Source organism: Amaranthus tricolor, chromosome 5, assembly GCF_026212465.1.
Source record: "Amaranthus tricolor cultivar Red isolate AtriRed21 chromosome 5, ASM2621246v1, whole genome shotgun sequence".
NCBI classification, from domain to species: domain Eukaryota; kingdom Viridiplantae; phylum Streptophyta; class Magnoliopsida; order Caryophyllales; family Amaranthaceae; genus Amaranthus; species Amaranthus tricolor.
In genome coordinates, this window is record NC_080051.1 from 20,032,309 (window position 1) to 20,059,711 (window position 27,403).

At 32.4% G+C, this 27,403-nt stretch overlaps 4 protein-coding genes across 4 annotated transcripts; 3 read left to right on the forward strand and 1 right to left on the reverse strand.

Moving 5' to 3' along the window:
- The first annotated feature begins 2,523 nt into the window (after nt 1–2,523).
- Nucleotides 2,524–3,046, forward strand: LOC130813538 (secreted RxLR effector protein 161-like). The gene is made up of 3 exons (XM_057679376.1): nt 2,524–2,554; nt 2,601–2,747; nt 2,844–3,046. Exons 1-3 carry the CDS (start codon nt 2,524–2,526, stop codon nt 3,044–3,046), a joined length of 381 nt encoding a protein of 126 aa, XP_057535359.1.
- Nucleotides 3,047–5,233: 2,187 nt separating this feature from the next.
- LOC130812574 (uncharacterized) lies at nt 5,234–8,890 on the forward strand. Its single transcript, XM_057678087.1, has 2 exons — nt 5,234–5,407; nt 8,369–8,890. The coding sequence occupies exons 1-2, from the start codon at nt 5,320–5,322 to the stop codon at nt 8,632–8,634; spliced, it is 354 nt and encodes a 117-aa protein (XP_057534070.1). The 5' UTR covers nt 5,234–5,319; the 3' UTR covers nt 8,635–8,890.
- A 948-nt stretch (nt 8,891–9,838) lies between these two features.
- On the forward strand, nt 9,839–10,468 carry LOC130813539 (uncharacterized). The gene has a single exon (XM_057679377.1). It carries the CDS (start codon nt 9,839–9,841, stop codon nt 10,466–10,468), a length of 630 nt encoding a protein of 209 aa, XP_057535360.1.
- A 9,925-nt stretch (nt 10,469–20,393) lies between these two features.
- LOC130813540 (peroxidase 57-like) lies at nt 20,394–23,136 on the reverse strand. Its single transcript, XM_057679378.1, has 5 exons — nt 22,891–23,136; nt 21,944–22,136; nt 21,687–21,835; nt 21,444–21,603; nt 20,394–20,806 (listed from the first exon to the last, which is right to left on the reverse strand). Exons 1-5 carry the CDS (start codon nt 23,134–23,136, stop codon nt 20,394–20,396), a joined length of 1,161 nt encoding a protein of 386 aa, XP_057535361.1.
- Between the last annotated feature and the right edge of the window lie 4,267 nt (nt 23,137–27,403).

Genomic DNA, 27,403 nt, shown 5'->3' on the forward strand with positions numbered 1-27,403 from the left:
AATAGTCATCAAGAAGGAAAAGAAAACATTTGTTACAAATGTGGCATGACAGGGCATTGGGCACGTACATGTCTTACTGCCAAATATTTGATTGAGCAGTATCTAGTTTCCCAAAAAAAGGGGAAAAGGTGTAAAAGAAAACATTAATGAAGCAAGCACCTTAATGCCTAATGTTGATCCTTATAATAAAGCAAGCATGTCAATGCCTAATCTTGACCTCTCAGACTTCTATTTGGATGGCGATGAAAATGAAAAAGAATATGATCAAGATATTTGAATTTTGGTTAATGATGTTGTGATACTTACTTAATTGTATTTCCTTTTTATATGCAATCTTTTTTTATGTATTGATATTATCTAAAGTTAATGAAATTTTATTTGATATTATCTAAGGTTAATGAAATTTTATTTTAACTAATTATCTATGTATTTAATATGTAGATATGGATCAGTTTGAAAATGGGTTTAAATGTCAATGCCTCCTAGATAGTGGAACAACTCACACTATCCTTAAGCACAAAGAATATTTTTCTGAGTTGAAGATGGTGAAAGCAGATGTCACCACAATCTCGAAAACTACCAATCTAATAGAAGGATATGAAAAAGCTAAAATAATACTTCCAAATGGGACAAAACTAGTAATTAATGATGCTTTATATTCGAGTAAATCTCGACGAAATCTCATAAGTTTCCAAATTATACAATTAAGCGAATAAGGCTTGACAATGTCGGAGAATTTTCATCTCAAACTTTTAATGATTATTGTACGTCAATTAGAATTGACGTAGAACATCCAATAGCTCATGTCCATACTCAAAATGGTCTGGTTGAATCATTGATTAAAAGACTCCAATAAATAGCAAGACCATTATTAATGAGGTCGAAATTGCCATCATTTATAAGATTGAGATCAAGTGCTTATCATAAATATTCATCACAACATTTAGTGCATGGTCAAGAACTAAATCTATCACACTTGAAAATATTTGGATGTGCATTATATGTCCCTATTGCACCACTCCAACGTACAAAAATGGGTCCACAAAGAAGGATGGAATTTATGTTGGATTTGTATGCCCATCAATTATCAAATATTTAGAACAAATGACTGGTGATTTATTTAATACTAGATTTGTAGATTATCATTTTAATGAGACAATATTCCCATCCTTAGGGGAAGAGAAAGTGGACCCAAATAAAAAGAAAATAGATCTCACATGGAATGCAATGCATTTGAAAATATATGATCCAAAAAAAAATGCTTCTGAACAAGAAGTTAGAAAAATTGTCCATAATCAATATATTGCAAACAGATTACCTGATGCATTTGTAGAAACAAAGCAAGTGACAAAATCATATATTCCTGCGGCAAATGTTTCGACACGATTGAAGTTCCCATTGATAACAAAGCCACTGAAAATGAATCTATTGCACGCCGGAAGCGTGGAAGGCCACTTAGTTCAAATTGGTTCAAATGATTTGAAACAAAGAAAATCCAAAAGGTTGAATAAATTGGCAAATGTTATCAATATTACTTCTTCAATGAATTGTAAAGAAACAAGTCTTGGTGATGAGGATGAAAATCTCAGAGAAGGAAAAATAATGATATAAAAGATAATAATGAAATTTCGATTAATTATATTTCAACTAAAAGGCAACTAAATCGAAAGAACGTTATTGTTAATGACGCATTTGCTCATTCCATTGCCACTGAAATAACATTTGATTAAAATGATATAGAACCAAGAACGATACAAGAATGTCGGTGTAGGAATGATTGGCCATAATGAAAAGATGCAATTCAAGCAGAATTAAAGTCACTTGAGAAACGAGATATTTTTGGACAAATTACCCAAACAACAAATGGTATAAAACTAGTGGACTATAAGTGGGTGTTTGTAAGAAAAATGAATCGGTTAGATATAAGGCATGACTTGTAGCACAAGGTTTTTCCCAAAGACCAGGAATTGATTATGAGGAAACATATTCTCCAGTAGTAGATGCAACTATACTAAAATTTTTGATAAGTCTAACTGTCTTGAACAGGTTGCAAATGAGACTTATAGATATTGTGACCGCATATTTATATGGATCACTTGATACAAATATTTATATGGAAGTCCTTGAAGGACTGAAATTACTAGAAAACCACAAATCACGAGAAATACTTTCCATAAAGCTGAAAAGGTCACTTTATGGGCTAAAACAATCTGGAAGAATGTGGTACAACCGTCTTAGTGAATATCTCCTGAAAGAAGGATTTAAAAATGATCAAATCAGTCCCTGTGTATTTATTAAACAGACTCAATCAGGATTTTATATAATTGCAATTTATGTTGATGATTTGAACATCATTGGAACTCCCAAAGAGCTTAACAAACTACAAAATACCTGATGAAAGAATTTGAAATGAAAGATATTGGGAAAACGAAATTTTGACTAGGATTACAAATAGAGCCCTTAAGGGGTGGAATCTTTGTGCACTAATCCAACTATACAGAAAAGGTTCTAAAAAGATTTCATATGGACAAAGCTCATCCGTTCTCCAATGATAGTGCGATCATTAAAACCAAAAGAAGATCCATTTTGACCTTGTGAAGAAGATGAGGGGATTCTTGGCCCTGAAGTGTCATACTTAAGCGCAATTGGAGCTCTGATGTATCTAGCTAATAACACAAGAACTGATATTGGTTTCACTGTTAGTTTATTAGCTAGGTATTGCAATTCACCAACAAAGAGACATTGGAGTGGGATAAAACATTAGTTGCGCTACCTTCAAGGAACTAAAGATCTCGGATTATTTTATCGATCAAAGCAAAATGCTACTCTTATTGGATATGCAGATGCTGGATACTTATTAGATCCTCATAACGCTAAATCACAAAATGGATATGTATTCACATATGGAGGTACCGCAATATCTTGGAGATCCACAAAACAGACACTGACTGCTACATCATCAAAACATGCAGAATTGATCGCCCTTTATGAAACAAGTAGAGAATACGTTTGGTTAACGTCAGTAATTGGTCATATTCAAGAATAATGTGGGATAAACACGATAATAAATTCTCCAACAATAATTTATGAAGACAATACCGGTTGTATTGAACAAGTTAGTGAAGGCTTCGTAAAAACCAAACATATAGCACCAAAAGTTTTCTTCGCACATGACCTCCAGAAGTATAAAATAGTAAAAGTCAAACAAATTCAATCAAGCGAAAATCTTGCAGATTTGTTCACAAGGTTTTTAATGACAAGGATTTTCCTGACAAAGTTTTTAATGAGGCAGTATTAAATAGATATATTGTAATAATTTTTTACTCTTTTACATAATTAGAATATATTCAAGGGAGAGTGTTGAAATATAATGTGAAAGGTAATTAATGGATTTACCCTAATGTGAATGCATTCAATGTAATTGTAGGTAGAACTTGCCTATAAATATGAAAGTTCACCGATGTAAAAATCACACCAATGAAAAAAAACCTTTCTATCTTCTAACTTTTACTCATTCTACTTCCTCTCTCTCTAAGTTTTAACACATTACCTTTAATAGATACTAGATAGATTCCCGTGCCAAGCACGGTTTATGAATCATTTGATTACAAAATTAGTAATCTTATATGTGTAATTAAGTTATTATATGACTCTTAATATCTTAAGTATATTTAAACTACAAATTGATTTGTTTTAAAAACTGTAAAAGTATTACTATTAAATTGAGATTCATATTATTAATATATTATTATATAAAACATAATCATAAAATTATGCACTAAAGTATAGTGTTTTTTAAATTTGACTTTTCACCATTTTTTAAGTGGTCAAACGGGACCACATGTGAAAGAAAAAAAGTATAGTGTTTTTTAAATTTTTATAGGGGTAAAGTGGAGTTAGTGTGTATAAAGGTGTAAAAAAGCTAAGTTTAGTAGGGGTAAATTAGTAAAGGTTACATACCCAAAATAGATTTGAGACATTTAGGGTGACTTGACTAAATAAGAAAATGAAACATTTATGATGAATAGGAATGAGTATAGTTTATAAGTAATTACATTAAAATAGTAGAAAATTTCTACACATAAAAAATAATATAAAAATAATTTAAATATTCAATGTCTTTGTAAAACCTTAAAATATATTTTAAGCCTAAAGAACATATTTTTTTACTATAATAATTAACATATAACTTAATTTAAGTAGTTATGTATTATAAACTTGTCAAATATAGGTGATAAAATTATCATTTAAAATTTATTTCACCGATATCTTATCCTAATTATTAATAATTATTTACTTAAATAATTAATGTTTAATCTATTTAATTTATGCAGTTTTTTTAATATACCTATGTAAGTAATATACAGGATTATCTATGAAAAACTTTTAAAAATTATTTTCTTTTCTTAATTTATAACAAATTTATTTTAATGAAAATTAATAATTTACATAAATAATTAATATATTATTCGACAATGATCCATTGTAATTAAAAGATAGTACATATTTTAGATGATTGTATATGACAAAAAGTTATTAGTAAACAAAGTAAAGTTTTAAAATCTTTTGTAATTAATCAAATTAATAAATCTAATCAGAAAGATATTACATGATATGCTAAAAAATATTTTCCTAATAAGAAAATGAAAAGAGCGAGAAAATTTTTATTATAAAGTTCACATGTGTCCTAATCGTCTCTTCAGTAGAATATTGTATCATTTTTAACATACTTACCAAATTAATGATATTGATTAACATTTTAGTCACATTATTCTACGGATTTCACAATATTATTTAAAAATTTACACTGATCTATAAATTTAGTAACAATGTTATTCTACACCTATTAAACAAATTTGGAAAATAATTTTGTTATATTCAAAATAATATTTTCTTTTATTTTGGAAATAATATTGGAAATCATATTGAAAAATGTTACTGATTAACATTTTCGTCACAATTAAGTTTAGAAATAATACAGGAAAACCATATTGGAAAAAAATAAAGCTATCTAATTCTTATTCTGCACCTTAAATAAATTCTAGTATTTTAGGAAATGATTTTCAGTAAATAATAAGCTGCCACGTCAACATAATTGAGCGGGAAAATATTGAATGAGAGTCTGACATGTGTCAGTCTCGTTTCTTCATTAGTAGTCTTTATAGAAGATACAAGTTGTTCCGGTCAGAAATTGAAGCTGCACATACTTCAGTTTTCTTCATAAATACAATATTATACGACTTTCTTACTTCCAAAAATAAAATTTACAAAAAAAAAAAGGAGAGAGAACTGCAAAAGATCAAAAAGAAACATAACAAAATGACGAAGAAGCTGAAATTATTTACCATTTTTTTGGTATTTTTGCAATTTCATCATTTTTTTATTACTTCCCATTCCTCCATTTCAGGTACGTATACTATCTTCTCTTTTTGCCCACCATTCTTAATTATAATGAATAATAACAAATGTTTTTTTTTTATGTATTTTTAATAAAAATCAATATTTAAATTGAGCTTATTTTGCGTAATACACATGAAATAATTAGCTATTGAGTCTTGTATACCATGTAAGAAATTATTTTCTAACATTTGTATCAAATACTAGAAAAAATGATAGTCTTATAACTTCTCACAATTGTGAAATTTACATTTCTAACCTCGATTATATGTATAATTCTTCTCGGTGTCTCTTTGATTTTTAATGTTCTAATTTTACATTTTATGATAATTTTATCAAAACAAGTAATGAGGTTAATTTTAGACGAATAACATGACATATTAGATTATTTCTTAATTATGTCCTATTTAATTTGTAATTAATTCTTATTTTAGGTTATTCTATTCAATTTGTACCATCTGATCTCTTTTGATAATCGTCCTTATTATCTTATTTTTATCCGTAAATTTATTTACTTTTTAACTCATTCACTTATTTTTAAGCTTACCTGATACAACAACTACAAATTAATATTTACTCACTTTTTAAAAAGTTGTAAATTAAATTTAAATTAGATACTAATAAGAGCATGTTGGAATGTAAGTCAAGAACTAGAATAAGACGAAGATTTAATTTATTAATTCAAAATTTAAAATTGAACTCATTTTGCAATTGATCTGAACTACTTCATCTTAACCTAATTAAATATACTATTATAATTCTAAATATCAAGTTAAAGAGTATAAAAAATTAATATCAATCAAACTTACATTGAGACAAACGTATTAAATAAGATTTTACTTAACTATAACTTATAAATTAAAAAAAAAAGGAAAATTTGATATTAAGAATCCAACCTTTCACTCATCGTTGTGAATAATCTCACATTTGGATTATTTTCTAATAATCCAACCTTTGTGATAAATTTGCCAACAACATACCATATAACTATAATAAGTAATAATAGGGTATGCTACTAGCAAAAAAATAAAAGTTGGATTATTCACACCGAACTAAAAACAAATGTTAGATTATTAGAAAATAATCTAAAGGTGAAACGGATGAGCTAAGAGGTTGGATTATTAATGTCAATTTTTCTAAAAAAAATGTATAAATTAAGATAAATTGTTGAAGAGTGTCAAAAAAACCATCATACAAATATCATACTAAAAAATTTAAAAAATTTCAAGTATCACAATTAAAAGAGAGTTTGCCAAATAAACTCAATTATTGGCTAAAAAATGACATGACATTTAATCTTGAGTAATATCTCTACCATTAAAGTATTACTGACTAGCGTTTTTCTATAGTTAAATTGAATAAGTTAGAAAATATAATAGGAAAAATTACCTAGAATAATCCAACCTATTCGTGACTTTCCTACAATAATTTCACCTATTGATTAACCATGAATAATCCCAACTTTGAGGGGTATTTTCCTAAAGTAAACCCGGTGACCAGATGACTTATTATAACAAATTTTACTTTTTTTATAAAAAAAATAAATTAAAATAAAATATCGAAAAAAATGTTAAAAAAATTTATGATTTTTTTTTATTATTTAGAATTTTCTGTGCAAAATTTTATAATTTTTCTCTAATTTTAAAATAATTTTCAGTTTACTTTTTTGGTGAATTACCTACTAAGGTCATCGAATTACTCAAGTTTACTCTAGGCAAATACCCCTTAAAGTTGAGATTATTCATGGTTAATCAATAGATGAGATTATTGTTGGAAAATCACGAATAAGTTGGATTATTCTAGGTAAATTTTTCAATATAATATACTGAATAATAAATTATTGATAATTTTCAAAATTACAGGATAATTATATATATATAATTATTAAAATTGAATATTTTTACTGCATAATATCTCTAACTTTATTTTTTTTAATATCATATGTTTATGTATATCGGTACTAAAAAAATCGCGTATTACACGAGTTTCTACACAAATTTTTTTAAATATGATTATATTTGTAAGTCAATTTGAATTGTAACTACCACATGGGCATGTGCCCACATCTCTTATGCAAAATAGAAGTATATAATAAAGGAAAAAATCAAAGATAGGATCTTGTTTTCCTTTAACTTCTACTTAAATGATTGAAGTTGTACACAGATCACAGGCTTATTCCATTCTGTAACCTTATGTTGATTTTGACTGAGTAACTAAAGTGGTTAGCGGGTCACCCATGACCCAAGTTTTAGGGACAGTGGGCCAAATTGTTACAAACAGCTACTCCGAGTCTCCGACCCTGGGCCTGGGATTATATATCCGCTTCATTTGTGTGACGGCAACTTATGAGACGGTCTTTTTGTGAGGTGTATTTATATATATTCTTTTTATTTTTATTTTTTTTATTTTTTTGCACAGTTTTAAAAGTAAATTTTGAGTTTTAATCTGACTCGATTAAGACAGAATGGATAACCTACCCATAATTTATATTTTTTTTCTTTTTAAGACCCACCGTTTAAAATGCGGGTCAACGGGTCAATTTAGGCCTACTTTCTAGTCTCTTTCATTCCTTATCTTAAGTGCTACATCCTTATTATGTAATACACACGATATAATTACACTTATTTCTATTTATGTTTGCCTAACTTACTTTTCATTCTTGTGTGGGAAATGGTCCTCCTCCGTATTTTATTTCTATTTTATTTTATGCAACTTATTTTCGATCCGTATTTTATTCACTTTTATTTGTATTTTATCTTATTGTCTAAATATAAATGTATATTACAATTATAAAAGATAAGACTAATTTTATAGAAACCGAGAAAGTACACGTGTAAAAAAGCCAATTATACATATATATATATATATATATATATATATATATATATATATATATATATATATATTGATTTTTTTGAGTAATAATTAAACTTACAATTAATATGATTGTGACACAAACCATGAAATTAAGGATACAATAACGTCAAGGAGAACCAGGCATTAGCAGAAGAAAATAGAGTGCAAAATATAACAACCGTGAGTTGGCTTCGTGCTGGCGGAATCGGTGGTGGTAATTTCCGGGCAGGTGGGTTCCGTGGCAGAGCTCCCATTTATGGGTCATCAGGACTAACTAGAGGCCAAGGGCGTCACAGTGGATCAATATGTGCTACTCCACATTTTTGGTTAACCTTATCTTCACTTTTTTTGATTTTCGGACTTTATCTCTTTTTATTCTAATTTTCTTTCTTAGCTTATTTTTTTGGTTAATGCCTTACTCCTATTATTTAATTATCAGACTCCTATGCAGTAATATTCAGGTTTTCATATTATGATTTACTGATTTGTTTTAAGTACTTTCCTCTACTCTTTAAATCTTGCATTCTTATATATGAATTAAATCGTTAACATCTATAATTATACACAAAAAATTATGAAAACTAGAAATTAATAAACTTTGAATCGAGACGATTTAAAGTTCAAATAAGATCTCATATGACTATGTTTTAATTTATTGATTACCAACAATATAAAAGTCAATTTGCTTGATGAATAGTGTCGAAGTCAATAATAGTGCAAGAGTTAAAGAATAGAGGAAGTATTTCCTTTAATTGTTTCAATCAATATAAAAATTATGTACGAATTTCTCAATGGACAATGTGTATTACTCTATGAAAAGATTATTGGGTATTGTTCATCGTTCAAGCTTTTTTATATATTATGGCTAATGTATAAAAAAAAATTTTATCAAGTGAGATTTTTTTGAGTTGTCTAATTGCGTATTTTCAATTATTGACGTTTTAAAATTTTTAGTTATATATAACTCAAATATAAATAATTAAAATAACACATTGAATTACTTTAGAAGTAAAGATTAATTTAGCAAATATAATAGAATAAAGGAAGTATATCGCTAGGCATATGGAGTATACCATCAAATTTATTTTCAATTAAAATAATATATCTACCATGTAAAAGATTATATTTTTCTTAATTTTCGTGAACGTTTCTTGTGTGAACTTATGTAAGGAAGGGAGTGAATAATATATATGAAAGAGTAAATTAGTAAAATATAAATTAAAAGACAACAAATGATATAATGTACATTTGACATGTGATTTGGTAATATATTCCAAAATTTATTCTATATTAGGTAATATAATTGATACTTATATAATTAAAAGTTTAATATAAATTCTTTGTTAGAATAATATCTTTTGATTGATAGAATATTTTGTATAATCAATATGATTGTGTAGAATATTGGGTCGTAAATATTTAGTTTCCTAAACTATAGATTGTATTATTGTATATATTATCATTCCTTCTAATGAATATGCCAACCATTCAACCAATCTATTCTTTTATGGTATCACTTGCCTAGGTTTCTTGCATCCTACTCCTTCCACCTTCTCTCTTTCTCTTGTCTTTTCTTGTTCCTTCTATGCCTTCTCCCACAAAAATTCATCCCACAACTTTGGTTACTAATATTAAAATTAGTGTGTCAATCCAACTTGATGAAGAAGGCACCAACTTTCATACTTGGGTTACTTTATTCAAACTTCATTGTCGGGCTCATCTTGTGGATGGTCACATTCTTCCAGATGACTCATCTAAAGCATCGGCTTCTAAAGATTCCGAATGGCAACGACTTGATGACATCGTTCGCACATGGATTTATGGTTCTATTAGTCCATCCCTTCTCCAATCCATTGTTGGTTCCGATGATTGTGCTTTTGATGGTTGGACTCGTCTTGAGAACAATTTTCAAAATAATAAAACCTCCCGGATTCTCCATCTTGAGTCTCAATTTAATGAAATTTCTCTTTTGAATTTCCCCAATGTCAAAGCCTATTGCAACAAACTTGAAACTATTGCTACTTCTCTTACTAATCTTGGTGCTTCTATCTCCGATAATCGATTGGCTCTTCAAGTTCTTCATGGTTTAAATTCGGATTATAAAACCTTTTGGTCTTTGGTTCAACACATGACTCCAATTCCCTCTTTTGATACTCTTCGTTCTATGTTGGAATTAGAAGAGCGTTCTAATCATAAATACTCTTCTACCGCTTAAGATTCGGCTCTTGTTGCTACAACTAAGGATAATTCCGACCATTTTGCGTCCCGTGGTACCCCTCACCACCGTGGTGGCCACTGTCAACCTCAACGTGGTGGCCGAAACAGCCGCAGCAGCCTCCACGGCATCACTAGTGGTTTTGGCCAGTCCCTGCAGCGTCACCGGCCCAACTCTTCTTTTGGTCACAGGCCCAGCAGTTATTCTCCCCACTCTGGCCCATCTTCTTTTAATCCATGGAATTCCTCTCCTTAGCCATACTGGGCCACTCAGACTTGGGCCCAACCTCCTACCCCCTTTCCTACTACTCCATAGGTACCTTATCCCACACAAGGCAATACCTCCTCTTCCTCTGCTGGACTTCTAGCCGACTCAAAGTTATCACACCGGGACTAGTGCTTCTATGGGTTATGTTCCTACGGACATTGATCACGCCATGAATACTCTTTCTTTGTCTACTCCGGATGAGCAATTTTACATGGATACCCGTGTCACATCTCAGAGGACTCGATCACAAGGTAATTTAATGCCATATTTTCCTTTAAAGCATCAATTAAATAATGCTATTGTTGTTGGTAATGGTAATATGATTTTAGTTCATGGTCACGGACAACTTTCTTTTCCTACCTCACAAAAACCCCTTACCCTCAAAAATATCTTTCATGCACCTAAACTTATTAAAAACTTAATTTATGTCCGTAAATTTACGCCTGATAATATGATTTCCGTTGAATTTGATCCTTTTGGATTTTTTTTTGGACTTTTCCCTTATTTCGCAAATCTCAAGTATATGATGTGTTTGTGAATTTCAATACCTTTGTTAATACCTAATTTGAGCTCAACATAAAATCTTTCCAATGTGATAACGGGGGTGAATTTGACAATAACATGTTTCATCAATTTTGTACTAGTCGGGGAATTACTCTTCATTTCTCTTGTCCTTACACCTCTTCTCAAAATGGCAAATCCGAACGCAAAATCCGCTCCATCAAAAACATAATTCGTACTCTTTTGTGTCATGCTTCTCTTCCTCCGTCTTTTTGGCCTAACGCCTTAAACATGGCCACTTATCTCCTTAATATTCTCCCTTCTAAACTCCTTGGCAATCTCACTCCCACTCACTTACTTTATCATAAGTCTCCTACCAATACTCATCTAGGGTTTTTGGGTGTTTATGTTTCCTCATCTTTCCATCTACTACTATCCAAAAACTCCATCCTCGTTCCGCTCCATGTGTCTTTTTGGGTTACCCGTCTTCCCATAGAGGTTACAAGCGCTATGATCTCTCATCCCGTAAAATCATTATATCTCGACATGTTCTCTTTGATGAGGCCATTTTTCCTTTTTCTCGCTCTCATTCACCGTCTCCCCAAACCTACCAATTCTTGGATAATCCTATTCCCATTCTTTTGCTCAAAACAACCCAAACACATTCCCTACCCAGCCTATGCCCCAAACTGGGCCTGCTCCCACACTCGGCCCAACAGCAAACCCCAATTCCTCCCCCTGCCCACCTTTATTCTCAACTGGGCCTATTTCTGCTTCCAACCCAGCTACACTTCACCCCACTCCTATCCTTTCCTCCTCTTCTCCCATTAACCCATCTAGCTCTACTGGGCCTGCCTCACGCAGCCCAATACACCACCAGCCCCAATCTCCCTCCTCTTCTTCCAATCCCAACTCTCCTTCCTCACCATCCGGCATGGTTATGCGTAGTAAACATGGTATTTTCAAACCCAAACCCAATCCCAAATACTACTCCCAAGCTTTATCCGTTTCTTTTTCATCCTTACCCAAAACTTCTATCCATGCCCTTCGTGACTCGAACTGAAAGTTAGCTATGCAAGAGGAATTTGTCGCCTTAATTGAGAATCAGACTTGGGATCTTGTACCTCGTCTTACTAATGCTAATATCATTCGGTCCTTGTGGGTGTTTCGTGTAAAGACCAAGTCTGATGGTTCTTTTAAGCGCTATAAAGCGCGTCTTGTTGGTGATGGTAAATCTCAAAGGGAAGGCATTGACTCTGATGAAACTTTTTATAACACCCTGGCCCAACGGACCACCGGTGACTACTCATGGAGACTGTAGACTGGCCCCACAGATCAACACAAGTCTTTCCAGCGCACGTTGGCCTTACTCGTGCGCGCCCGGGAAAACTTCCCAAGAGGTCACCCATCTTAAGATTGCTCCCCACCAAGCACACTTAACTGTGGAGTTGTTAGCAAATGGGCTCCCATGAAAAGAAGATGCACCTTGCTAATATGAGTAGTCTATCAATCCCTTTTCAAGCTAAATCTGGGGTATTACACTTTTAGTCCGATTGTGAAACCTGCTTCTATTTGCATTGTTTTAAGCATTGCTCTTTCCAGGTCTTGGTCTATTCATCAATTGGATGTTAAGAATGCTTTTCTTCATGGTTACTTGACTGAGACTGTATACATGCATCAACCTCTGGGTTTTCGTATCCTGGTCGTCCTGATCATGTTGTCTTCTTCACAAATTTCTTTACGGTCTCAAACAAGCCCCACGTGCTTGGTACTAACGGTTTGCCAATTTTGCGACTACTATTGGTTTTTCTAACAGGATCTCCGATAATTCTCTTTTTGTTTACTTTCGTGGTTCTGATATTGCTTATATTTTGTTATATGTGGATGATATTATTCTTACAGCTTCTTCTGATTTGCTTCGTAAGTCTCTTATGTCCAAACTTAGCTCTGAGTTTGCTATGAAGGACTTGGGTCCTCTTAATTATTTTTTGGGTATTGTTGTTAATATATCATACTTCTACGAGACTCTTTCTCTCTCAATAGCGGTATGCCTCTGAGATTGTTGAAAAGGCAGGCATGTCTCAATGTAAGCTTGTTTCTACTCCTATTGCTACATCTGGGAAACTTTGCGCTAATGCTGATTCCCCGTGTGATGATCCTACATTGTATCGTAGTCTGGCTGGTGCTTTGTAGTATCTTACGTTCACTCGACCAGATATTTCATATGTTGTTCAAGAAGTTTGCCTATATATGCATGATCCTAGAGTTGAACATATGGCTGCTATTCACCATATTCTTCGCTATGTCAAGGGTACTATTCACCACGGTCTGCAATTGTATCGATCTACTATTTCGACTCTTTTGTCCTATACCGATGCTGATTGGGGTGGTTGCCCTGACACCCACCGTTACTTCTGGTTACTGCGTTTTTCAGGGTGAAAATTTAATTTCTTGGTCCGCTAAACGGCAGCCTACTGTTTCTAAATCTAGTGCTGAGGCTGATTATCGTGCTGTTGATAATGCTGTTTCTAAGACTTGTTGGATTCGTAACTTACTCCTTGAGCTTCATTGTCCAATTACTACAACTACTCTTATCTATTGTGACAATGTTAGTGCAGCTTATTTGGCCAGTAACCTAGTGCATCACCATCGCACTAAACATATTGAGATCGACATTCACTTTGTTCGTGAAAAAGTTAAACGTGGTGATGTTCGGGTGTTTCATGTCCCAACTCGTTATCAGATTGCTGACACTTTTACCAAAGGTCTTCCTCAAGTCTTATTTGATGATTTTCGATCCAGTCTCAGTGTCTGTCAACCTCCCGATTCTACAGCGGGGTGTGTTGGAATAATATCTTTTGATTGATAAAATATTTTGTATAATCAATATGATTGTGTAGAATATTGGGTAAATATTTAGTTTCCTAAACTATAGATTGTATTATTGTATATATTATCATTCCTTCTAATGAATATGGCAATAATTCCACCAATCTATTCTTTCATTCTTGTTTACTGTTTAAAATTAATTTTATTCTTGTTAAAAGAAAGTCACAGTTGATTACGAAAGTACACTATCATAGTAAATAATGCATTGCATAAGTATAAACAGAAAGAAAAATTATGAGTTGCTGACCAAACAAGCGCACCTATACTCAAACGAGCGGCACCACATAAAACATGCTCAAAAAGTTTGTCTTTCTAAAACCCAACATGCTCAAAAAAGCACCAGATGTGCAAGAAGGATTATCCTTGTTTTGAGCTATTTCCATTCGCATCGTACATGCTTAGTTTGTTTAAGCACTCTTAGACCGTTAAGACTTGAGCTATTGTCTCACTTTTTATTATACTTCTTATTTAGGGATCTTCTTGATTACCTTACCATACTCTAAATGCTTCAACAAATTCAATCTAACATGTCTAATTTATAGCATGTTTTGTTTTTTCCAAGAAAAATCCGAGTTTAATTCTCGTTGTCCCCGATTCCCTAGACTTCTTGCCCCTCAACCTACCTTATAGACAAAACAAAACAAAAGATCGACTCGACATTTGACCCCGACTATGTCTAAATATTTGTTTGTTCTATATTGAGGGTTGGGTTATGAGACTCATTATATAAGACTTTTCATCAAGACACTAGTGGAAAAAAACGTATTTGTTGCGATTTTTGTATATTCGCAGCAATAAATAGGAAAAAGAATTAGAAAAAAAAAATAATTAATTGCTGCGGTTTTTAGGTGTGACCGCAGCAAATACTCAGTAGCAATATTAATTGCTGCGGTTTTAGTGTTTGCCCGCAGCAAATACACATTTCAATGTTTCTTTTTTGCAGCAAATACATACTCAGTAGCACAAAATTGTTGCGGCTAACTAGGGCCCGCAGCAAATAACCGTTGGACAAATTAATTTAAAAACCTGCCATTTCAGTATATGTTTCTTTTTTCAGAAACTCGACTACGTACATAGTACACTTTGCTGTTAAACGTTGTATTCTCTCAAACTCATTGAAAAAACGCTTCATCTTCATCTTCATCTGCTTCTTTCCTCTTCTTCATCTTCACAAACGTAACAGCCTTCTTCTTCATAGTTCATCATCTTCATCTGTAAACTCCAAAAACGCTGTGTTAACAGTTTCTTCAAAGTTCTTCATCTTCTTGGTTCATAAACCCACGAAATTTAATACTTTGGTCTTGTTCATCTTCAAAACCCACGACATTAAGGTATTTTTTCTCCTTTTAATTTGTTAAGCATTTAAGTTTTGCAAGATATTCATGAAAAAACTCGAAAATTATGGCAACCGTTTGTATACTAATTTTGTTTCTCTGTTTTTCGTTGTAGATAACATAACCCAAGAAATCAAGGTAATTATATTTATTTTACTAATTTGCAAGTTCATATCTTTATTGTTTAACATGTAATTTAGTAGTTTAGTGCTAAAGATATCAATTTATTTGTGAATTTTACATTATTCAAGTTTATGTTATTAGTTTGTTAAATATTTGTGTAATTTGTTAAAAATGTGGTTTGTTGTTATAGTTATGTCTTTAATTATTAGAATTAGAATATGATTTTATTTACAATGTAGTGCTTAATATTGAAGTATGAAGTATAGAATTAAAATATGAAGTATGTATATTTAGGGTTAAATAGATTTGGTATAAATAAGTATATATTTTTTTAGGGTTAAATATGGTAGAAATAAGTATATATGTTTAAAAGTTGTGTATTAATTTTGTTTTGAATCAATTAATCACACTAATTGGGATGACAAAAGATCGTTCTTAGATGTATGGAAGCATTGAATCGTCGGAATTTATTGATGGTGTATTAGAATTTTGTAGTATTGCGGTTGAACATCAAGTTAGGACGGGGGGAGTTGATTTTTATTGCCCATGTGTCAGTTGTGGCAATGTATCAAAGGTAGATAGTGTTGATATCCTTAGGGAGCACATACTTCGACGTGGGTTTAGGCCTCAATATCATGTTTGGGTTTGGCATGGTGAGGAGGGAGTTTACAAAGAGAAAATTGTTGTTGAGGACGTCAATAATGTGGCCGATGTCAATGAGCATGTAGTAGATCATGTTGATGGGTATGAGACAGATGAAGAGAATGTCGATGAGGATGTTGATAGTGTTGATGAGATGATGGAGGGAGTCGAGGATAAGTTAGGAAAGCGTCCTCGTGTTTTTGACTTGTTGACAGAGGCTTCTCAAAAGCCTTTGTACCCTGGATGTACAATGTTCGCCAAACTAACAGTAGTGTTGATAATTTTCAACATTAAGTCAAAGTTCAATTGGAGTGACGCTAGTTTCACAATGTTATTAGAATCGTTAGGTGAGATGCTTTCTGAGGGAAATGAATTTCCAAAGTCGACATATTATACCAAAAAGCTCATGTGTCCTTTCGGCTTAGAGTACTAGAAGATTCATGCGTGTCCGAATGATTGTGTGTTGTATCGGAATGAAAACGAGAACTTAGAAGAGTGTCCTAGGTGTGGGTTATCGCGCTACAAGCGTAAAGGGGCTCGGGATGCTAAAGGGCCCCCGGCTAAGGTATTGTGGTATCTTCCAATAATACCTAGATTCAAGCGCTTGTTTTCTATAAAGAAAGATGCGTTAAATTTGAGGTGGCATGCAGATAGGGTGAAGAAAGGTCACTTGCTCACACATCCATCTGATTCTCCGGAGTGGAAGAATGTTGATAGGATGCATAAGACTTTTGGGGATGAGGTTCGTAATTTAAGGCTCGGACTGTGTACGGATGGAATGAACTCATTCGGCAATCTTAGCTCTCAACATAGTACTTGACCGGTACTTTTAGTGATCTATAATTTGCCACCTTGGTTGTGTATGAAGCGTAAGTACATTATGCTTTCGCTTCTTATCTCACGTTCTAAACAACCTGGCAATGACATAGATGTATATCTTGCACCTCTCGTTGAGGATTTGAGAAAGATGTGGGATGAAGGTGTTTCAGTGTTTGATGCATATGCTAATTAGGAGTTCACCTTGCGTGCAATGCTTTTATGCACCGTTAATGATTTTCCGGCATATGGCAACTTATCGGGGTATAAGAACAAAAGGAAGAAAGCATGCCCAATATGTATCGATGACATGGAATCCACGTGGATTCCTAAGTGCAAACACGTATTCATGCACCATCGAAAGATCTTCCCACGAGACCACCAATATCGTAAGAAGAAGAAGTTGTTCAACGGGGAGGTTGAGGACCGTGTATCTCGTCGACCATTGACCGGTTATGAGGTTTATGAACAGGTTAAGGGAGTTGAGACTGTATTTGGTAAAACGGCGCAAGTGCAAGGGGGTGAAGACCGATTATGGAAAAAAGAATCAATCTTTTGGAAGCTTTCATATTGGAGAGATCTACGGGTTAGGCATTGTCTTGACGTTATGCATATAGAAAAAAATGTATGCGATGCCATACTCGGGACACTCATGAACATTCCGGATATTGGTGGGCACATGTTAAGGTGAGTAAGAAAAGAATTAGAGCTGATGAAGTTGGTGGCAGTAAGAAGAAGATGAGTAATGACAAAGTTTATTTGCCTCCAGCTTGCTACATATTGTCCAAAGCAGAGGAGCGGACATTTTGTGAGTATTTGTATGGCATTAAGGTTCCGTCTAGGTACTCATCCAACATGAAGAGATTTGTGAGCCTAAATGGTGAGCTGAAGTTGGAAAGCATGAAATCTCACGATTGCCATGTAATGATGCAAGTGTTCTTACCAATTGCAATCCGTGGAATACTGCCAAAACATGTGAGATATGCTATTACCGAGCTATGTTCGTTTTTCAACACAATTTTTAGTAAAGTTCTTGATCCCTTTAAACTTGATGCACTTCAACTCGACGTGATTGCAACTTTATGCAAGTTTGAGATGTATTTTCCACCTTCTTTCTTTCACATAATGGTTCATCTTATTGTCCATCTCGTTCGTGAGATCAAGCTTTTGGGTCCAGTTTTTTTAAGGTAGTGTTATCATTTTGAAAGACACATGGGTGTTTTACAAAATAAGGTGAGGAATCCAGCATAACCCGAGGGGAGTATGATTCAAGGCACTGTGAGCGATGAGATTAGTAACTTTATAGCCGAGTATTTGGCCATGGCAAAGCCTATTGGACTTGCCACCTTTCGACATGAAGGAAGGCTTGAGGGAAAAGGAACAATTGGCTCCAAATCGATCACACCTCCTCGAGACAGCCTTCTACAAGCACACTTGTATGTGTTGCATCATATTCCGGAAGTTCATCCTTTTTTGAGTGAGCATTTTAATATATTGCACGCAAAACATCCTTCTAAAGGGGATAGAGCATTGATGCAGTTGCATAACAAACGTTTATTAATTGGTTTCATAATCGAGTAATATGCGAAGAACTCAAGGGTGTTGAAGTGGTTAGAATTGAAACTTGGCACACAACACTATTTGGTATATATTATTGTGTTGAAGTGGTTAGAATTGTAAATCATAGTCATATGCTAGAAATTACGTATTAAGGTGCGATTTTATGCGTTTTTAAGCTTTTTTGGCACTTTCGCGCATAAAGTAGCTCAAACTTGGTTTGTTTTGCACGAAACTTGACAAACAACACTATTTGGTATATATTATTGTGTTGAAGTGGTTAGAATCGAAAATCATAGTAATATGCTAGATATTACGTGTTAAGTTGCGATTTTATGCGTTTTTAAGCTTTTTCGGCACTGACATCTATTTTCTCTTAGTGCTTTCAACAACCTTCTACTTCCGTTGATTGCGGCTACTACACGCTGAAGTACATGGACGATATTATAAAGTCCGTGAAGGAGTTGGAGTCGAAAATATAGATGTCGTAAGTATTTGTTACGTTCTTAAATTATTATTATTTGTAAAATCTAATGTTTATTAATGTTTTAATTTTATATTATATTATAGGTTTTATACGACATTTCGAGAGAAACACGCCCTCTGAGAAGTGGAGAGATGCGCGAATTAAAAGACAAGATTGCCGCGTATCTTGCTAATTTTTATAATTAGTATAAATTGTAATTAGTATAGATTTTTTAGAACTTTAATGTATATTATATATATATGTACGTACATAATATTATATTATATATACGATCGAGAGTTTATTATTAAAAAGAGATTCTTAGTGATTATCATTGGATTATTGGATTAATCATTGATATTACATTGTACATTATTATTGGATTATTATTAGTATAAAACGAAAAAAGAAAAAAAAACTCCAACTATTTGTTGCGGTCAACTCATAACCGCAGCAAATAAAGAGGACTATTTGCTGCGGTCAGCCTCAAAACCGCAACAAATAAAGAGGATTATTTGCTGCGGTTTTGAGGCTGATCGCAGCAAATAGTCCTCTTTATTTGCTGCGGTTATGGGTTGACCGCAGCAAATAATGTCTTTTTTAAAAAACCGCAGCATTTAAAATAGACCATTTACTGCTATCACTATTGCTTGGGGCCAAAACCACAGCAAATGAGGTTTTTTCCACTAGACTCCAACAATGTAACGTTATTGCTATTAGTTTGTATATTAGTAAATGAATGTAGATCTAAAAGTCAGATTCAAAAAGTTTTTTATTGAGCTTGTTTTTCTAGGTATTGTATTTGTATATTTAGAAAAGAGAAGGTCTAAATAAATATGGTTATTTGTAAAGTTAATAAATTACCCTTATGTGATAGGATTTAATAGGGTAAAAATTTTTTTATTTCAATTTAAATTTGTTGGTTTGGTTTATTTTATTACTCCCTCTTATTCAGCTTGTGTGTCCCATTTAATTTTTCACACTTGCCGAGGCAACATTTTAATTTTTAATATCTCAAATTATTTTTAATTAAAAATTATAAAAAGTTAATATTAATAATCCTTGTATTGAGACGAATTAAACAAGATTTCATATGACTATATTTTAGCTTATAGATTAAGAATAAAATACAAATTAAAAATGATAAGTGAATAGTATCCAAAAATAAATGGGACAATTAGGCTGAATAGGAGGGAGTATTATTTTTTGGTGATTTAAATCACAATAAGATTGATTAGAAATTTTTTTAGAAAAAAGAACTGATCGTGACTTGCATAGTGTATAATATGCAACCATAAAATTTGCAAATGCAATGTTTTTAAAATTAAGATTAATTAAAAGCACGGCAAGACCGTCGGATCTCTCCTTGATTACCAGTAAGAACATCAATATCCCCCAACTTAACCATGGCGTCACCAAATTTAACAAGAAAAGCGTCGTTATCTTTTGCTAGCTCCTTAACAATACCACTGGTTACTGAATCAAATGCAATTTCTTGGTCAATTTGAAGTATGCCTCTTCCTTCCAGTATCTCTTTATAAAAGGAGTTGTTCATAAGATTAACATTTTTTGCCTTGGAATTTAAAGGGATTAATGCTTGGCTATTTGTATCATTGGGGCATTTCCTTTTCAAATATTGTGCTAGAGTTGGATTCATGTTTTTATCTGTTCTTCCGGTGTTTTGAAAGTTGTATAGTCGGTTTTGGACAAACTTACAATGTGTCATTCCAACACTATGCCCACCTACAACACCAACAACTTATGTTACAACACTACAAAAATCATTGTCCGATCGTATATACTTCTTAAAGAGTCTTAAATAATTTACATTAATTTTGATTTTTAATAATTTTTTAGGGTTAAAATTTTTGAAATGTTGTATAAATAGGAGTAAAGTTTATTTTGTAATTTTGCTCCGTCTCTATATAGCATGCAAGTTTTGAAGTTCATGTTATGTTCCATTAGAAATTTATAAGATTTCATTGTTATCAGGAGCAGAGAAAAAAGTATAGAGTCCCTATTTACTTTTTGATATTTAAAAAATTGAGACTCTACGTCAACTATTAGTAAAAAAAGAACCAAAATTTAATGTTGATAGGTTCTGAATATCAACAATATCATAGGAAGATACGTCACTAACTGAGTCACGTTTGACTGATGAACTATACGGTAGTTATTAATATATATATATATATATATATATATATATATATATATATATATATATATATATATATATATATATATAAAGCCCCTATAACCCTGTTGTATGGGGGCTTTAGGCGGTCGGACATCTTAAATGGTCTAAAATAAACCACCCCATAGTGTTATGACTTATGAAACTCCTCTTTATGTGTATAGCTAAGTGGTAAATTTTTACCCAAGAGAAGAACCATGTCCTCGATGTTCAATCCTTTCTTTGAAAATATTTGAGTAGTTTCAAAAACTGATATAAATGGTGAAGGAAGATTAACATCACTTGCTTGTGAAATGAGGCCATCTCTTCTTCCGGTTTCAACATGGTACCATTTTCCTCCATCCTAAAAAGGAAAAATTACACAATACACTTAAATTAACTTTCTATAAAAACATCTAGCAATTTTGTTATTTCAAATACTAATACGTGATTTTCATTTAGGCAGAATTTGAATGTTGATTGTAATTTTATCCTTATATCAAAAATATTTGGTGATTGACCTTTTATAGCAACATCATTTATAGCATTGTACAAATGAAAAGTGTATATACTTAAACGAATCATTTTAATATAGACTGTTATCATCAAAAGTCAAATAATCATAGATATTTATACGACTATTATGAATCCCAAACCATTATTGATAGTAAAAGTTGTGTCCTTGCCAAATTAATTAATCGTACAAGGGAAGCATACCAAGAAAACAGATACTCTAGCCGCAATAGCAATAATATCAGCACAAGAAACAATTCCATGACATATTTTCTCCAAAATATCCTTTGCCTCATCAACAACTTCAAAACCTTTGACACTTCCATTAGAAGGAGCATCCTTTTCGGTATTATTTCCATCAATTAGTATGGAAGCATCACATCCCTTTTCAATCAATAAAGCATTGCATATTAATCATATAACTCTTTTCAATTTGAACATCACAAGTTCTTGTGAGAGACGGTCTTTTTGAGAGACCATCTCTAATTAGGTGAGCCCATCATAGATCTTTTAAAATTTTGTAAGTAGGCATTAAGAATGATGTACGTAGACATTTAAGATATTAAAAGTAGGCATTAAGGATACAATAAGTAAACATTAAGAATAATATAAGTAGGCATTAAGAATACAATAAGTAGGCATTAAGAATACAATAAGTAGGCATTAATCTTTAATGGGTTGGGCTTGAGATATGTTTCTCAAAGAGACAATTTCTCAAGAGACTAGTTGTTCGAACATTATATCTCTTAAAATGGAAAGAAAATGTATGTAGTAACTTTTTAAAACTAGCAATGCTTAATAAATGAAAAGGAATCAACTCAACCAAAAGATTAAGTTTATGGTTGAAGCTCGGGGATTTATTATATACTCTAACACGTCCCTTTAATATGAGATCCTTTGGGTTAAAAGTGTAAATACAGCACATGTCCTATTCATACATGGTGCAAAATATTTCACTATAAATGAGGGGTGGTTGAGATTCAATCTGCAACCTCTTATCATGTTGGTTTCTGATATCAAGTTAAGAAACCAACTCAACCAAAAGCTTATACTTATGATTGACACTCGGAATTTTTATATACTCTAACATTTTTAAATGTAAGGCATAGTTATTCAAGCAAGTTAAGTTAGTACTTACATGAACAAAACAATCATGAAATTGCATGCGAATGAGAGACGCGGTGATAGATGGGTCCTTGAAGAAATGCCTCTTTACTACCTTAGAAACAATTTTCTCAACATCTGTAGAGTTACATTTACCGTTGTAGAAGCCTACTTGCAAGGCACCATCAGATATCGATGCGACACTTAAGATCATCAAGATTAACACAAATAACGCCACTATCATTGTTGGTTTCATGGTAATACGGATACCTATCGCCATTGTTTCCATAGTATACATTTTTTGCTTCAACTGGAACAGTACATTTTATTTATTTTATGCTTTAAATAAGTGCATCAATCAGTTTTGAGCCTCTTGAATTATGGCTTTTTCAGCACGTTGGTTTTGGAGGAAAAACCTTTGATGAAGTCATAGGATTAATAGAGCTAGGTGTCGTCCAAGGATATGAAGTATATACTACAAGGTGAAGTCAAGATTTTATATTAAAGGTTACAAATAATCTAGTTTATACATTAGCAAAATTATTATAGCAAATTACTAAATATTAGAAAAATAATTGTATATATAAAAAATCCATTTCGGACCCGATCATGAATTTGTGGGATTCTTGGATATGAATCCGGGTTCAAAGGATTTAGACCTGCAGGTCTAAGTTTAAATTTGGGTCCTCCCTCAAAAAAAAATTGGACATTACAACAAATTTAACTTTTTGCAATATTGAATTTATTGGCGTCGCCATTGATTTATATTTTTAGTGCAATGATTATTGATTTTATTTTAAGTTCAACTATAAAATGATATAATGATATTTTATTTGGTCTTTAGTGGCATATGTAATTATTATTATTATTATTATCTATGGTGGTATTTATGAAAAATGTCACTAGATCCTATATCGTGAAAAGTTTTACTGTGATTTTTTATTACGCTGATAATTAATGGGTCTAATTAATGTCACTAAATGTCTAAATCTACTATATATACTATTAGAAATTTAAAGTAGTGATATTTAAATTAAATATCACTAAATATATTCTATTAAAAGCAAATTATGTTATAATGGGATCCGGGTCTAGTTGAACCCGGTCCAAATATGACTCATTTACATTCCTACTTGCAAGGTGCTACCCCCTTCACGACGACCCATGAGGACTTGTTGGCTAATGTCTCATTCTGTTCATCAATTTGTTATTTGGTTCGTCGCAGGGTGCGACTTTCTGCCCGTTAAAATTCTTTCCCATTATGATCCTTATTTATTCACTCAAATAATTCTATTTTTTAAAATCTTGTTTAATTTTTGCCTTTAGTTGTAAAATTTCAGATGACATGCATTTTATCTTATTAATAATTGTCATGAATCCCAAATTTATTAGGGTTGATTATTATATTTCTAGATGCTAGTAATAGCTTATATAAAGGTCATTCCTAAGAAATTAGACACCTAATTTAAATTTACACCATTTCATGCAAAACACTTAATTGAACAAAAAAACTTTTCTTGTTTACATCCAAGTTTGAGTGAGGTTTTAATTTTTAAGTTCACACCAAAAGTATACATAAAAAATGTGTGAACTGCGTTAATCAACTCGACGATATATAGAAATCTACTCCTCAATGCATTGATTTTCCATAACCTCGCACTAAGCGTAAATTACAAAACCTTTTTCAAAATCGGCAATAATACAATTATTAGTATATTGGCTCATTATTTTAAAGTCATCTCACTAGAGACGATTTCTCACAAAAGTGACGTATAATATATTGTTGATATTAAGACAAAACCAAATCATTGTAATATTGCTTGTATATATTTAATTTGTCTTTCTTTCTAATAAATTTATAAGTACATTTATAATGTTCCATTAAAAAAATGATGTATGATAACTGAAAAAATGGAAGACATTATGATAGGAAATATAGGTTTGTAGTACAAGTGGTGATCTATCTCAAATTTAGAACTGCGATAGAAACAAGGTAGTTAGCTATGAAACAATTCGCAATTTCATGCATTAAATTGGTTGTTGGAGAAAAAATTGAGGGAGTTACAAATTGATGGTGGAAATTGAAGACCAAAATTTAGGGGATAAAGTTAGCTTGGGAGTTGCTATTGTTTGGACATGAAACTGATTACTTTGTTGACATGGATGCTACTTTATGGAACAATCTATTCATGTTTTAATCATCATCATTATACTCGATGTATTATATTCATAGGATTATTTATGTTTTAATAGGTTTACAAAATGTTTTGAACAAGTGTGACCTACAATAATAGATTTGTTTATAGCTATTGTTATCTTTACGTTTCAATTGGTTCCATCAAAGTCAATATCAAATTAGTCTATATAATTAAGTTTGATTTATTAAATTTAAATTATTTTGAATGACAACCGGTTTACTTTAGTGTGAGTTAGGTTTAAATTTAAATTATTATTGTTAATGTTGTTGTTTATTGGAAATCCTACTTATTAGGAAGACTTGTTCAAACTAATTTGAACTTATCAGATTTCTGATAGTTCAAATAATTTGTTGAAGATTTTCTATTTATATGAAGTTCATACGAGTTAAAGAAGATACAACAATTCTACATATCAATGCAGAATGTTTTTAGTTCAATACTCATCATTCTCTCCAAAATTAAATCTTTAGATGTTTTGAGTGATAGTTTACAAGAACGTATTAGATTTTTATATTATAGATATCTTGTAACTTAGATGGAGTTGTCACTTTTGAACTTAAATGTTTATCATTTAAGCATATCTCATTAGGTCTTTTCCCGTACAAAAATTCTTCACGGAAAAATTAAAGGGATCAAAACTAAGAGAAACATTGTTACCAGTTGTCATTTTTCAAATAGAAATGAGCTTTTTGATTAATTTTGGGGCATGTAAGATATTTTTAAAAAGGAAGAGAGGATGTAGAGGAGTAAATTAGTATGTCCAAGACCATTAATAGGAATAGTGTGACCATTTTCGACAACCATATTATTATTTGTGCTTAAAGGAGAATAAGAAAGAAATACCATTAGTGGATGTCATATGAGAAATTGCCCCAATTTTCATGTACCAAGATGAGTCTGGTGGATTAATAGCAAGAGTATGAAGAGTTGAGGAAATATCGATAGGCTATTGTCCAACATAAATGTGAGTCGAATGAGATGGGCCTAGTCCAAGATGCCATGTCCCTAATTGTTGCTTTTGGAAAAGTTAGAGGGTAAGGAGAAGGTGGAGTGGGTCATTCCTAATCGGGCAAGAAGAATGGCCATTGACTTGAGGGCCATTAATTTGGTTGATGTGTGTGATTGGGCCTTCTTGTATGACGGCTTTTGTTTTGGGAATAGGAATTACTATTTTTTCTAAATACTTGGTGTTGGCCGCTATTATGGGTGATGGTGAGCTGAGGTTGGGCGGTGGTGAGGGGGAGACGGTGATGAAGGGAGATTTTAGAGGTATTTTGAAGGGTAGTAGAGGTTTTGTTTTGGGAGAGGAAAGAAGTGTTATCGATATCATGAGAATAACATTGCATTATAGTGGTTCTTTCAAAGCAAGTTTTGATTTGACAATGTCAAACACAGAAAGTGGGTCATGTTGTTGTATATGAGTGACAACATATTCATAGCCTTTGGATAGTTCGGAAAGCAACCTAATCATAAGATGAGAATTATTGACTGGAACATTGGCATCGCCTAATTATTCCCCAATTTCCTAGTGTGAAGTGTTGCCTTCACTTCTTCTGGGGTCGACGCCTCTTGACCAACTACAAATGACTCAAAGAAAATTTTCATAGCTAAAAGGTAAAGACACAAGTAGAATCAACACAATATCTTCATCATCTATCTTGACATCTACATTACGCAAAAATCTAGTAAAATAGAGTTAAGATTCTCAAGATGCTCCCTTCATGTTGTATGTAAACTACATCCAAAGGTTGAACAACAGATGTTTCAATAGCAATTTGTTTGTTAAAGACTTAGTCATGTACAATGACTCCAATTTTAACCACAACTTCGAGACCGTCTCTTGATCAGCTACCTCCGTTATGGTGTGATCATCATGTAACACCTCGGCCCAATGGACCACTAGTAACTACTCATGGAGACTGTAGACTGGCCCCACAGACCAACACAAGTCTTTCCAGCGCACTTTGGCCTCACTCGTGCGCGCTCGGAAAACTTTCCAGGAGGTCACCCATCCTAAGATTGCTCCCCACCAAGCACGCTAAACTGTGAATTCTTAGTAATGGGCTCCCATGAAAAGAAGATGCACCTTATTGATATGAATAGTCAATCAAATCTTTTTTAAGCTAAATTGGGGTATCACACATCAAGTCTCAGCAAGATGGTAGAATGTGCCTTCTCTTCGATCGCCTTTAACTGTTTGTCAGTCAATTCGTCTCCAGAGATCGATGCAGTCACCATACGTACTCCTTGGGATCAACGGACGCCAGATTTGCTATTGTTTCAACAACGCCTTCATCTTAATCTGTCATAACCCCAAACCATATTTCTCCAAAAACTTCTTGAACCTTA

What these genes read in the sequence shown, in the direction of transcription:
- LOC130813538 (XM_057679376.1), top strand. Translation starts at nt 2,524, where the DNA reads ATGGACAAAGCTCATCCGTTCTCCAATGATA. An exon ending in TCATCCGTTCTCCAATGATA is followed by an intron (nt 2,555 to 2,600) that starts GTGCGATCATTA and finishes GACCTTGTGAAG; the next exon opens with AAGATGAGGGGATTCTTGGC. An exon ending in ACCAACAAAGAGACATTGGA is followed by an intron (nt 2,748 to 2,843) that starts GTGGGATAAAAC and finishes TTGGATATGCAG; the next exon opens with ATGCTGGATACTTATTAGAT.
- LOC130812574 (XM_057678087.1), top strand. Translation starts at nt 5,320, where the DNA reads ATGACGAAGAAGCTGAAATTATTTACCATTTTTTTGGTATTTTTGCAA. An exon ending in TTCCCATTCCTCCATTTCAG is followed by an intron (nt 5,408 to 8,368) that starts GTACGTATACTA and finishes CATGAAATTAAG; the next exon opens with GATACAATAACGTCAAGGAG.
- LOC130813540 (XM_057679378.1), bottom strand. Translation starts at nt 23,136, where the DNA reads ATGGCGATAGGTATCCGTATTACCATGAAACCAACAATGATAGTGGCG. An exon ending in TTCATGATTGTTTTGTTCAT is followed by an intron (nt 22,137 to 22,890) that starts GTAAGTACTAAC and finishes TTGATTGAAAAG; the next exon opens with GGATGTGATGCTTCCATACT. An exon ending in GGACATGGTTCTTCTCTTGG is followed by an intron (nt 20,807 to 21,443) that starts GTAAAAATTTAC and finishes TTGGTGTTGTAG; the next exon opens with GTGGGCATAGTGTTGGAATG.
- LOC130813539 (XM_057679377.1), top strand. Translation starts at nt 9,839, where the DNA reads ATGCCTTCTCCCACAAAAATTCATCCCACAACTTTGGTTACTAATATT.